At 40.1% G+C, this 13,890-nt stretch overlaps 1 protein-coding gene across 2 annotated transcripts in view; it reads right to left on the bottom strand.

Moving 5' to 3' along the window:
- Positions 1–22: 22 nt before the first annotated feature.
- The window catches only part of mettl24 (methyltransferase like 24), a 43,805-nt gene continuing 29,937 nt past the window's right edge, over positions 23–13,890 (bottom strand). For both annotated transcript variants that reach the window (XM_062044633.1, XM_062044632.1), the window contains exons 4-5: positions 3,525–3,750; positions 23–1,076 (exon numbers count right to left, since the gene is read on the bottom strand). In XM_062044633.1, the coding sequence (XP_061900617.1) occupies positions 759–1,076; positions 3,525–3,750 (544 nt within the window). In that variant the 3' untranslated portion in view covers positions 23–758. The remainder of the gene's footprint in view (positions 1,077–3,524; positions 3,751–13,890) is intronic.

Here is a 13,890-nt window from a genome sequence, read left to right as displayed (position 1 = left end):
CAAGACAGTCAAAACAAGATCATTCTGGGTTGAGTCTTTTTATTACAAATAACAAAAAACTATTGTATGTTTTTGTGTAAGCTAACAATTCTACTTTTCAACCGCTGTACACAAAAAGGTGAACATTTGTCAAAAATGCACCGGTAATGCTGATACTAAACCCATAAATTGGACTTTTCTCACACCGCTCACTGTAACTTTAGAGTGATGAGCAGAATCACCACGAAATTTGGTACACAACTTCAGGGCACTGACAAACACGTCTTAAAAATATGGTTGACAAATATGGCCTGTGTTAAGCAAAACGATGGCATGGGCGGAATTCAGCCACCCAATGATGAATTTGCATGCATTGTTATACCAAAATCTTGGTCTGAAGGATCGAAATGTATCTCTTTCAGTCCATGCAGCCCCTCACAGAATAAAACAATCCCTCTCCTACCCCTCGGCACAGTCAAACCCTCACATCTGTGCACTGTTGTCTCCACCACTGGAATAGAAGAAAATGTCCTGTGGCGTTATGTACTGTATCTGCAGGCCCGAATTAGAGAGAGGATCACAGGGGTCGACTGTGACTAAGAGATAGACCTGCAGCCAACACATTAGACAAGAGGTAGTAGAAGACAGCCTGTGGGGCCTTCATGACTTACTTATAAGTAGGTTGGCAAAAAGGTCAGTCTGCGTCAGAAAATTTGCCTGAGCAAGCACCTGTGTTCTGACATTAATCCACTTGGATATTGTCTGGTACATACTGTACTTTAGGGTGTCCAGCGTGTGCTCATCCATGCTAAAGTGTAGGCACTGCTTGCATTGAGGACGTTCTTGTGCAGAAACACAGGTGGTTTTGCTGCATCTCTGCGGACATGGAACAGGCGGAAGTTGGCACGCTCCAGCTCTTTGAGCAAGCTGAACCAATAGCGCACGACTGAAGGATCGTCCCCTGCCACCTCGAAACCTGCCCAGTGGAGGTGAAGCTCTATGAGTAGTTGACCTACAGAGTCCAGAACTCCTTCCAGGATCAAATTCTCCAAAATCTTCCACTCGGCACTCTCCATGTCTGCTTTCAGTACGTCCATCTGAAATTGGAAGACAATGAAGTAAATCAGGAGTTAAGGTTAACTTGGCCTATGCTTGTATTTCAGTCATTAGGACTGATTGAGCCATGAGGCAGTTTACAAATCTTAAGGATGTTTTGTCTAGAATTACCAGACTGTTGGTCTCTGACCTTTCCTCAAGTTATTTCACAACTCCTCCAAGTTCCTTGGGCATGTTTTAGCCCTTTCACCAAGTTTTCATTGTCTACCCCAGATCTGGGCAAAATACGGCCCGCGGGCAACATGCAGCCCAATAAGATTTTCAATCCGGCCCGCTGGACATTCTACATAACTTTTTTAAACCTTTAACATCAAAACTGTCACCGCCATTATGATGTGATGTGATGATTTTAAATTACTGTGAGTCTTGAACTATAGAAAATATTTCAATGGTTTAAATCTGCGCTTTTGAGTGTTATACAAGTTATTACGGTCATCTACGTCACAGCAGCTCAGATGAGGAACAAACCAGAGTGGTCGGGGTTTGTTTTCAGAGCAGCCAGCCCGAAACGCATGCGGAAGCAGATTTTTACGTGATAACATATCATATTGTAGGTGTTTATTACACTTTGCGTTCATAATTTGCTGTTTTGTACATTTTTGTTTTGCTTGGTTTGAGAAGAAGGAGTGATGTTTATATGCTGTTAATACTCAGTGTTTTATTGTTCATAGTTAATATTGTTAATCCCACTTTCATAATTTTAATGTACATTTTAGGTGTCCCATTCTGTAAAAAACTGTAAAATTCCATTCCGGGTTTTTTAGGTGGTCTGTCATAAATTTTTTAGAACTCTATCTGACATTGTGACTTTTGGTATTAGTGTTCCTGAAAAAAAGGGACCAAACACACATACTGTACAGCAGATTTTTACAGCTAATGTGTACGTATAATTAGGGTTGGAAAATTCCGGGAATATTCAAAGTTGGAAACTTTCCATGGGATTTAACGGGAATATATGGGAATTAATGGGAATAAACATTGAACGCAACATGCTAGATCTTGCAGCATGATTATTAGCTAAAACAACCTGATTTAATGGAAATTCCGTAGAATTTCAACCCTGCACTGTGCATTCCTCCATCACATGTGCAGTACATTCTTCCATCACATGCACAGATAATTCCCAGCATGCTACACACTACAGCAGGGCTATTATTTGAGCCCGAGGACTTCATCCAGTCAGGTAAGTTTTGATGATATTACTGGGGGATATATATTTGATTTATGGTATTTAAGTTTATTAGAGATGTAATTGCTTGTTACTGTAAGACTGAAGGCTACTCCAGCAGACTTCCACTCAAGCTAGCTAGCTGTTCCTGTACTTGTGAAATGATTTTGGGGCCAATACCTCTTGCTAGCTAGGTTAATGTACCACCACAGTCTCATAATGAGCCGAAAATATGAGCTGTAAAAATATAATATCGGATGATAATAAAATTAGCATCCGTTAGCCGTGATACTAATTTTCTCTATGTTAAATCCTATTCATTTATGCTAACAACGTTGGCGATCCGAATTTACCTTTTTTGTGATCTGTAAAGTTCAACTAGCAAATACCAAATCAAAACTTGTAGTTTCCTCTGCCTTCTGTTCTGCTAGCCATTCTGTTGTCATACAAGAATGTAGGTTATAGTTTGATTTAGCATGCTGATTGAGTGTTCATTTATTCATTTAGCCTATTTCTATTCATTTGTCCATCAGTAAAATATTTTTAAAGACTACTCCAATTGTTTAGCTGACTATTTATATCTGCGTGTGGCATTGCATTAGTGTTTGACAAGAATAAATAAATAAAAACAGAATAATGCCACGTACACCATCTGATGTGTGGAGACATTTCACCCCAACCAATGTAGGCGGAAAGGCTGTGTACATTTGCTAATACTGTACAAAGAGCTACGTCAAAAATTCCACAAAGATACAGCAGCATATAGACAAGTGCCCAATAATATATCACTATTGTAATTCCCCATATATTCCCATTAATTCCCATGGATGGTGTCCAACTTTGAATAATCAAAAAATGGTCAATATTTCCAAATTTCCCGAACTTAACTTCCCGTGGTGAATTTCCGGAAAGTTTCCAGAAATTTACCGGAAACTTTCCACCCCTTTGCAACCCTACGTATAATTTATACACATTGGCCCCCCAGACATGTTTTTCTCTCAATCTGGCACCCCGAGTCAAAATATTTTCCCAGCTCTGCTCTACCCCCTTTGAATCATTCCAACCATCCTTTTATCCTTCTATCATCTTTTATCATCCATCCAGCCAATCATCCATTCATCCGTCCTGCTTGGCTAGGTGCTCTGTATACTCATTAGATGATGACACTGTATTTTAAAGCTAAGAAAGTTTGGTAACCTAAGTACAGTATCTCGTAATAATGGAGAGATAAACTGATTGCATGAGATTTGCCACCGCTTACCTGTCGATGACCGAAATCGTTGAGGATGGTGGCCAGTTTTTTGGAGTTGGTGTACTGATGCTGGGAAACAACAGACGGGTTGGGATCCCTCCAGTCAATAGAGAGTCGGTGAAGCCACATATCAGCATGCTGCAAGTGCGGTTGCCTTAAACTGGGATCGAAGCAGTGAACCTCACACCCGGATCTAGCCAGGAAACGTTCCAGGACACGGTCATCTGGGCCCAACCTGCAACCCAAACAGGACAAGGAGGTTGAAGGTAATGGTACTTTTAGGCCTGGTTTACAGTCGTGGTCAAAAGTTTACATACACAGACCTTTCCTCCAGAAGGTCTTATCTTTGTCCATGTGATGTCAGATGAAACAAAAATTGAGCTGTTTGGCCACAATACCCAGCAATATGTTTGGAGGAGAAAAGGTGAGGCCTATAACACCATAACTATTGTCAAGCATGGTGGTGGTAGTATTATGCTCTGGGCCTGTTTTGCTGCCAATGGAACTGGTGCTTTACAGAGAGTAAATTGAACAAAGAAAAAGGAGAATTACCTCCAAATTCTTCAGGACAACCTAAAATCATCAGCCCGGAGGTTGGGTCTTGGGCGCAGTTGAGTGTTCCAACAGGACAATGACCCCAAACACACATCAAAAGTGGTAAAGGAATGGCTAAATCAGGCTACAATTAAGGTTTTAGAATGGCCTTCCCAAAGTCCTGACTTAAACGTGTGGACAATGCTGAAGAAACAAGTCCATGTCAGAAAACCAACACATTTAGCTGAACTGCACCAATTTTGTCAAGAGGAGTAGTCAAAATTTCAACCAGAAGCTTGCCAGAAGCTTGTGGATGGCTACCAAAAGCGCCTTATTGCAGTGAAACTTGCCAAGGGACATGTAACCAAATATTAACATTGCTGTATGTATACTTTTGACCCAGCAGATTCGGTCACATTTTCAGTAGACCCATAATAAATTCATAAAAGAACCAAACTTCATGATTGTTTTTCATGACCAACAAGTATGTGCTCCAATCAGTCTATCACAAAAAAAATAAGAGTTGTAGAAATTAATGGAAACTCAAGACAGCCATGACATTATGTTCTTTACAAGTGTATGCAAACTTTTGATCGCGACTGTATATATATATGTACATACAGTATATATATATTTACATATATGTGCGTCACAGGGCTAGTGACAATGTGTGTGCATGTCGGCAGGGCGGCTGAAATTAAGGACAGTTGAGCTTATTGCTGTTGTTTTCACTTTATTGATAAATAGAAAATTGATCCATCACGCCCTTGTTATGTTTGTTTGAAATACAGCTGCGTATAGCGCTTCATATTGTGTTCAAAGTGTACAAACCAATATGGACTTGTGTCCAGGCTGAAACCCATTATTCATGATTACATTGTTTCTTATAGAGAAATATGCTTCAATATACAAACTTTTCTTTTTACGAGAACCAATTATGTTCGTAAATCGAGGTTCCAATGTGTATATGAGGTTACATTGAGTAAAATTATGTAATGTAATTTGCAATGACAAATATGTTAATAAATAGAGATGTCCGATAATATCGGACTGGCGATATTATCGGCCGATAAATGCTTTAAAATGTAATATTAACATTGCTGTATGTATACTTTTGACCCAGCAGATTTGGTCACATTTTCAGTAGACCCATAATAAATTCATAAAAGAACCAAACTTCATGAATGTTTTTTGTGACCAACAAGTATGTGCTCCAATCACTCTATCACAAAAAAATAAGAGTTGTAGAAATTATTGGAAACTGAAGACCGCCATGACATTATGTTCTTTACAAGTGTATGCAAACTTTTGACCACGACTGTAGTTCTCCTTCGCACTCTCCGCCATTAGTCTTTGCGCTGCTCTACTTTGATTTGTGATGTCTAAATCTGGATACAGTCACACATTTGACTCTCTCCATCTTCCTCTCCTGCTGTTTATCTCCCCCGTTTGAGCAATTTGCTCTTTTTCTTTCTTTTCCCAGACACTGCCTGCGTACTCCCTCGTGTCTTGTTTGTGCTGTGTCTGTATTCTGTAATTGCGGGAGGGGGGAAAATAACGCATTTCACAGTACTCATCTTTTACAGATGAAGCCCCGCGGTCCCAGATTGAAACTCGCTAGTAGCAAGGAGCATGAATGATGCATAGAGAAGGAAATGGAGATGCGACTAGATGTTTTTTTTTACTCCAACTAAATATTTTATTGAGACTTTCCTAGTTGTGGGTCTGGTGTTTTGGACGATTGCGGTGACACTTCGGAGGAGAGGGGTTGCTTGTTGTTGAAATAGGAACTTACTTTAGATTATTAATGACAATAAATATCTAGTGCTTCTGCTACAATGTCTCACAAGTGCTTTATGCAGAGAAAAACATTAAAATCCTTAAATGCCAACTGCTCATTTTCTTTATTAGTAATGGCTTTGTGGTTAGAGTGTCCGCCCTGAGATCGTTAGGTCGTGAGTTCCAACCCCGGCCGAGTCATACCAAAGACTATACAAATGCGACCCATTACCTCCCTGTTTGGCACTCAGCATCTAGGGTTGGAATTGGGAGTTCAATCACCAAAATGATTCCCGAGCACGGCCACCGCTGCTGCTCACTGCTCCCCTCACCTCCCAGGGAATGGGTCAAATGCAGAGGATAATTTGTGTGACTATCAGGGGTACTTTAACTATAAATTGAACTACTGGGCTAATGGTGTTGCCTGTCTCACTCCTCACACTTCAAGTTTTCTTTTCCACTTAGAAAAGGAACACTTTATTAGTGAATGTCTTACATAATACTGCTCCAAGTGTAACATAAAACTCCCTTCAAGTGAGCTTAAAACACACCCACCACACCAAACATCCCAATAAAAGCTTACCAATGAACATGTTACGACATCTCACTTATCAACGAGATCTTTGTAATTATCATATCTTATTCTCATTAAAGAGCGGCAACCGGGGATGAAATATGCAATTTCTAAAACCTGCTAGAGAATCTAAACAGGGCAATACAAAAACATACTTCTTAGGTGTCTTAGCAGCGTCCTTATGGGCAAAACTGCAAATTAAATTAAATGTAACAGATTCATTGTTGAGAAGAAGATGCATTATTTTGACAAGCCTTGATACAGTCCACATACTTTTATTCGTATCACACCTGGTATAGATTTAGAAGTGTTTGTGTGAGTGTGTGTGAGTGTGTGTGTGTGTGTGTGTGTGAGTGTGTGTGTGTGTGTGTGTGTGTGTGTGTGTGTGTGTGAGAGAGAGAGAGAGAGATATGGGGCAAATTGAGGACAGCGCTAGGACTTGTTTGTAGAAAGGATTTGGCACCAGAGAATGGAACCTTTTTATGTAATGAACTAATGGACTCTTGACTTTTCTTGTGTCAAGTTGGTTCTGTGTTACTGAATATAGGTGTAAGCCAGAGTAAGTCAAATGTCTGGTCCAGGGTCCATTTGCAGCCCACAGCTGTTTTAATGACCCTTTTAAAGGCCTACTGAAACCCACTACTACCGACCACGCAGTCTGATAGTTTATATATCAATGATGAAATCTTAACATTGCAACACATGCCAATACGGCTGGGTTAACTTATAAAGTGCAATTTTAAATTTCCCGGCAAACTTCCGGCTGAAAACGTTTCGATATGATGACGTTTGCGTGTGACGTCAATAGTTAAACGGAAGTATTCGGACACCATTGAATCCAATACAAAAAAGCTCTGTTTTCATCTCAAAATTCCACAGTATTCTGGACATCTGTGTTGGTGAATCTTTTGCAATTTGTTTAATGAACAATGAAGACTGCAAAGAAGAAAGTTGTAGGTGAGATCGCTGTATTAGCGGCGAACTACAGCAACACAACCAGGAGGACTTTGAGATGGATAGCAGACGCGCTAGCCAGCGACCTCACCTTGACTTCCTCCGTCTCCGGGGCCGCCAACCGCATCGGTGATCGGGTGAAGTCCTTCGTCGTACCGTCGATCGTTGGAAAGCAGGTGAGCACGGGTCGTGATGAGCAGATGAGAGCTGGCGTAGGTGCAGAGCTAATGTTTTAGCATAGCTCTGTCGAGGTTTCATAGCTAAGTTAGCTTCAATGGCGTCGTTAGCAACAGCATTGCTAAGCTTCGCCAAGCTGGAAAGCATTAACCGTGTAGTTACATGTCCAGAGTTTGGTAGTATTGTTGATCTTCTGTCTATCCTTCCAGTCAGGGGCTTATTTTTTTTGTTTCTATCTGCATTTAAGGACGATGCTATCACGTTAGCTCAGTAGCTAAAGTGCTTCACCGATGTATTGTCGTGGAGATAAAAGTCACTGTGAATGTCCATTTCGCGTTCTCGACTCTCATTTTCAAGAGGATATAGAATCCGAGGTGGTTTAAAATACAAATCCGTGATGCACAATAGAAAAAGGAGAGAGTGTGGAATCCAATGAGCCAGCTTGTACCTAAGTTACGGTCAGAGCGAAAAAAGATACGTCCTGCACTGCACTGTAATCCTTCACTCTAACGTTCCTCATCCACGAATCTTTCATCCTCGCTGAAATTAATGGGGTAATCGTCGCTTTCTGGGTCCGAATCTCTCTCGTTGCATTGTAAACAATGGGAAAATGTGAGGAGCCCTTCCTCCGGTGATGTCACGCTACTTCCGGTATAGGCAAGGCTTTTTTTTATCAGCGACCAAAAGTTGCAAACTTTATCATTATTGTTCTCTACTAAATCCTTTCAGCAAAAATATGGCAATATCGCGAAATGATCAAGTATGACACATAGAATGGATCTGCTATCCCCATTTAAATAAAAAAAATTCATTTCAGTAGGCCTTTAAGATTATTTTAGAATAGTCGACTATTCGAAGATTCAATTCGAAAGACTAGACCAGGGGTCCCCAAACTACAACCCGCAGGCCGAATACGGACCACCAGCGTCCAAAATCCGGCCTGCGGGAAGTCTCAAGTTTTTTTTTAAATTTGTCCGACCGCTTCCATGTTAGCTACCTGTCTTTGTTTATAATGTCTATTTTCTGCTGGATTTACTCTCTATTTTATGCTGCCCCTTTTTTTTTGCTGCAGCTGTTACATATACTTTAATATTGTACATCAGGGGTGTCCAACTCATTTTAGCTCAGGGGCCGCATGGAGGGAAATCTGAAAACGCGGGCCGGACTATTAAAATCATGGCATTGAAACTAAAAAATAAAGACCACTTCAGATTGTTTTCTTTGTCTTACTTTGGCCAAAAATAGAACAAACACATTTTCAAAATATTACAATAAAAGTATAGAAAAAAATACCCGGCAGCGGTAAAATTTAGATCAGGGGTCTTCAAACTATGGCGAATCTGGCTCACCAGCGTCCAAAATCCAGCCAGTGCGAAGTCTCAAGGTTTTTTTTTTTAATTTGTCCTTTCTGATCTGTTTTCTACCACTTGTTACTCTGGGGGTCTCCTACCCACTCAGGCAAATCATATTGTCTAAAAACGCATTTTGGGGCGAGCATGCGGCAAGTGTGCACTCTTTTAGTGCTATATATACTGTATATATATTAGGGATCTCCGGTAATGGCTTTTTGCCGATATCCGATATTCCGATATTGTCCAACTCTTTAATTACCGATACCGATATCAACAATACCGATATCAACAGATATATACTGTCGTGGAATTAACACATTATTATGCCTAATTTGGACAACCAGGTATGGTGAAGATAAGGTACTTTTAAAAAATAATAATAAAATAAGATAAATAAATTAAAAACATTTTCTTGAATAAAAAAGAAAGTAAAACAATACACAAACAATTACATAGAAACTAGTAATTAATGAAAATTAGTCAAATTAACTGTTAAAGGTTAGTACTATTAGTGGACCAGCAGCACGCACAATCATGTGTGCTTACGGACTGTATCCCTTGCAGACTGTATTGATATATATTGATATATAATGTAGGAACCAGAATGTTAATAACAGAAAGAAACAACTCTTTTGTGTGAATGAGTGTAAATGGGGGAGTGAGGTTTTTTGGGTTGGTGCACTAATTGTAAGTGTATCTTGTGTTTTTTATGCTGATTTAAAAAACAAAAAACAAAAAAACGATACGATAATAAAAAAACAAAACGATACCGATAATTTCCGATATTACATTTTAACGCATTTATCGGTCGATATTACCGGACATCTCTAATATATATACAGAATACATATATATATAGCCAAGTATTAATCCTGTGCTAACTCAACAAACCATAAGAAACTATTGGAGAGGGTTGAATTTCACCCCGCGTTCCCTTTTCTAATTTTTAAGAGAGATTTTGGGGCAATGGGGATGCCAGAGAGCGATGTGTTCGAAGCAGAGGATGCAGTTTATATGTTTCATTCGGGTCGAGGTGGAGGAGCTGGTGCCATGCTTTACTGTGTACCTCTTGTACCCCGGTACAAATTGTTTGCTTGCCTAACAGAATTGCTATTGCGACATCCAGTGGACACATTTAGTACAGCAGTTTATTTCATTAAAAAAACAGCTCATTTTTATACTTAGCAAATTCATCTCGCGGGCCGGATAAAACCTGTTCGTACGTTTGATACCCCTGCTCTAGGTAGTTAAGGTTGATCGTCTTCTCAGGGCTTCGCCAGAGCCAAAGCCAGCCTCAACTTACTAAACCACTAGACTAAACTTCACTTTGTGTTTATTCGTTTATCCTAGTGTTTGCCTTCATCTTTGTGGTGGAAAATGTCGCAAATGAGATCAGTTTATTTGTGGGGATCCCCATTACCTGTGCCCTGACAAAAACTAAACACACAAAAAAATGACACCATAGAATTTGCCCGTAGTCGACGATAACAAATCTGATTCAACTTTAAAAATCCTCAGTCGAAGACAGCCTTACGCCCTTGGCATGTTATGAAAATTTGTCTATGCTTTGACCTTTGACCAAGATTATTCCTGTAAACTGGCCACCCCTCTCCGAACATCATCAGTAGGCTCCACTGACCTTTTACATAAGCAGTGACTTTGACAAGTTCTGTGACAATAAAGCTGCTTGTTACTAAAATACAGTTGAATGGTTTGCATGTCAAACAATTTATAATAAAAAAAATGTCTCTAGGTATAAAATCTTGCCTATTCATAATTGTTATGCAGGACCTTAGCATATGTCATAAAGACCTTAGTTCAGTGTGGCCTTCTGTTAAATCCAGCCTCCTCCACATTCTGAAATTAAAAAAAAAAAGTATCCCGCAGCAACTCCCAGAAGAGTGTTTGTGGATTTAGAAAAAGATGTCATAATAAACTGCTAGTGGTCCATCTGGTGGAAATAGAAAAAAATCCCTCATCCATATCCATGCATTCCTTGACTTGATGCCAGCACACCTGCTCTCGACAAAATGTCAACATCTAACAGTTATAAGTCAGCTCCCTGTTCTTCGCAACACAACTGCGGTAGACCTCAGCCCTCAGCAGAGACCCATCTGAGGAGCGTCAGCCCAGAACCAACACAGAGTCATTGACTGAACCATCTTAATGTAGATACAATACACAAACTTCTGCTGGGATTTGAGCAGAGTTGCTCGACTAGAGCAAATGCAAAATATTATATTTCCTTTTATTTACAGTGTCATTCAACAAATGAAGCATTGGAGACACGTGACGCAGCATGAGCATAACCCTCTGTCACCAATTAGTCACTGACATCAACAAATAAAGATGAAGATGTTGATAGTTAGACTTGCATAGAAAGGAATTGTGGGACAACCTTTAAAACCATGGCTGACATGAGAACAGCTGCATTTGAAGAATTGATATACCAGTACTAATCATACAGGATATAACGGCTTGTCACTGACACCACATGTGCGTAGAACTCACTGATCATTCATGGAATTAAATATTTACAACTCCAATGTACAAACTGTGTATTCTATGATTTTTGGTCACCATTGAGCGTTGAAGGTGGGGATCTGGTTCAATATTGAAATGTTTTGTATCTATATCTCTTACGGTAATACATTTACGCACCGATATTAAACAATAATATTGTGTGCTTTCTAACAATCTGGTATCAAATGTCAATATTGTTGCTGTCCAACAAACCAGTATTGATACTGAACAGTAATCTGGTATAAAAGATCAATATTGTTTCTGTCGGTATTGTCCCAAATATCAATATATCCAGGGAAAAACTGGTATTGATACTGTTTCTGTCCAGTGATTTGATACCACATACCAAACGTGTGAAGTTGGGAACCTCCACCTCGTACAAATTTCCCCAAACTTGTCCCAATCGTTTGTGCTAATTTTGTGCTGTGAACATTTTCGTTTGTCCCGTTACGTTTTTTAGGTTATTCTAAAATACCGTATGCATGTTCCAAATAAACTGAAACTGAACTGAACTGAAACTGAACTGAACATTTTCCGACTAGTGATGTCATCCAGCGCTCCCACCTTGTCAAAACCTCCCTAAACCAGTCCCCACCGTTAGTGTTACAATTGTGCTGCAAAATGTTTGGTCCAACTATTAGTTTTTAAGTTAAGGTTTTATAGTTTTATGTTATTAACGTTTAATTACGTGGTAATAATCATAACTAGACCCCAATTATGTCAAAACCACCGCAAACCAGTTTGAATCGTTTGTGCTGCAAAAAATGTTGGTCTAGCTATTCAAGTTCTGACGTTCCATTGAGGTTTTGAAGTTAACGTTTTATGGTTTTATGTTAATGTGTAATTAACGTTAACGGTAAGAGGCCATGGGGAAGACCCAGGACACGTTGGGAAGACTATGTCTCCCGGCTGGCCTGGGAACGCCTCGGGATCCCTCGGGAAGAGCTGGACGAAGTGGCTGGGGAGAGGGACGTCTGGGCTTCCCTGCTTAGGCTGCTGCCCCCGCGACCCAACCTCGGATAAGCGGAAGAAGATGGATGGATGGTGTAATTAACGTGATATTGATCCTAACTAGATCCCAAATATGTCAAAATCTCCACACACTTGTCCCATTTGTTTGTGCTATGATGCTGCTTGTTTGTGCTTCTAAAACATTTGGTTGAACTATTATAGTTATTAAGTTATTAACGTCAATTGTGTGAAGTTGTCCCCCCACCCTCCCCACCTTGTCCAAATCTCTCTACGTTTGTGCTCTTACGGTTTTAAAGTTATTAACGTGGTATTAATCTTGACGGGACCCTCATTGTGTCAAAATCTCCCAAAACCTGTCCCATTCAATCAATTGTGCTACGTTTATGCTAGTTTGTGCTGCAAACATTTTTGTTTGTGCCTTTACGGTTTTTAAGTTAACATTTTATGTTTTTTATGGCATTAGCGTGTTATTATTCATAACCAGCCATCCAACCATGTCAAAACCTCCCCAAACTAGTCCCTGTCATTTGTGCTATGTTTGTGCTGGTTTGTGCTGCAAAAATCTTTGGTGTAAATATTGTAGTTTTGAAGTTTGTAGCGAATTATGATTCTTAGCCAGCCCCCCCCAAAATATCCCCAAACCCGGCCCAATCGTTTGTGCTGCAAAAATGTGATCAGATTGTGCTATACCTGCCAATATGGTCTGGGGTCATGATACAATATTGTAGCGTCTTCAGGGGCGTGCCTCAGCCACCAATAAGCAGGGAAGAGAGAGACCAATGACACAATGACAGTTATTTTCTCCAATTACAGGCTGTTTTTAAAATTTTCACTGTTATGGTAAGGACGAGAAGTTTCAATCCAGCATCAGAAACTAAAATGTTTCTTCATCTTTAATGTATTTTCCGGACCATAGGGCGCACCGGATTATAAGGTGCATTAAAGGGGTCATATTCAGATTTTTTTTTCTAAATGTAAAACCCTTCCTTGTGTTCTACATAACATGTAATGGTGGTTATTTGGTCAAAATGTTGCATAGATTATGTTTTACAGATCATCTTCAAGCCGCTTGCTGACAGTCGCTTCAGGATGCGCCGTTTTGTGGGCGGTCTTATTTACGTAGCTCACCTTCGGCAGCGTCTTCTCCCCGTCATCTTTGTTGTAGCGGTGTAGCGTGCAAGGACGGGAGTGGAAGAAGTGTCAAAAGATGGAGCTAACTGTTTTAATGACATTCAGACTTTACTTCAATCAATAACGGAGCAGCATCTCCTCATCCGCCAAAAATGTGTCCCGTAAAAAACCGTCCGACAGGAACTCTCTAATAACTAAAGTTATTAGTGGGTGAATAATGTAAACTCACTACACCGGTATGTTTTAGCGGGGGGTGGGGGGGGGGGGGGGGGAGATTTTTGACATGGTTCGAGGGCTGGTTATGTATAATAGCACGTTTATACCACAAAAGCCAAAAAACGTTAAGTGAAAAACCGTAACAGCACAAACGATTGGGACA

Source organism: Entelurus aequoreus, linkage group LG04, assembly GCF_033978785.1.
Source record: "Entelurus aequoreus isolate RoL-2023_Sb linkage group LG04, RoL_Eaeq_v1.1, whole genome shotgun sequence".
Classification (NCBI taxonomy): domain Eukaryota; kingdom Metazoa; phylum Chordata; class Actinopteri; order Syngnathiformes; family Syngnathidae; genus Entelurus; species Entelurus aequoreus.
The sequence above is the reverse complement of the archived record's forward strand: the minus strand, read 5'-3'. Positions and strand labels throughout refer to the sequence as shown.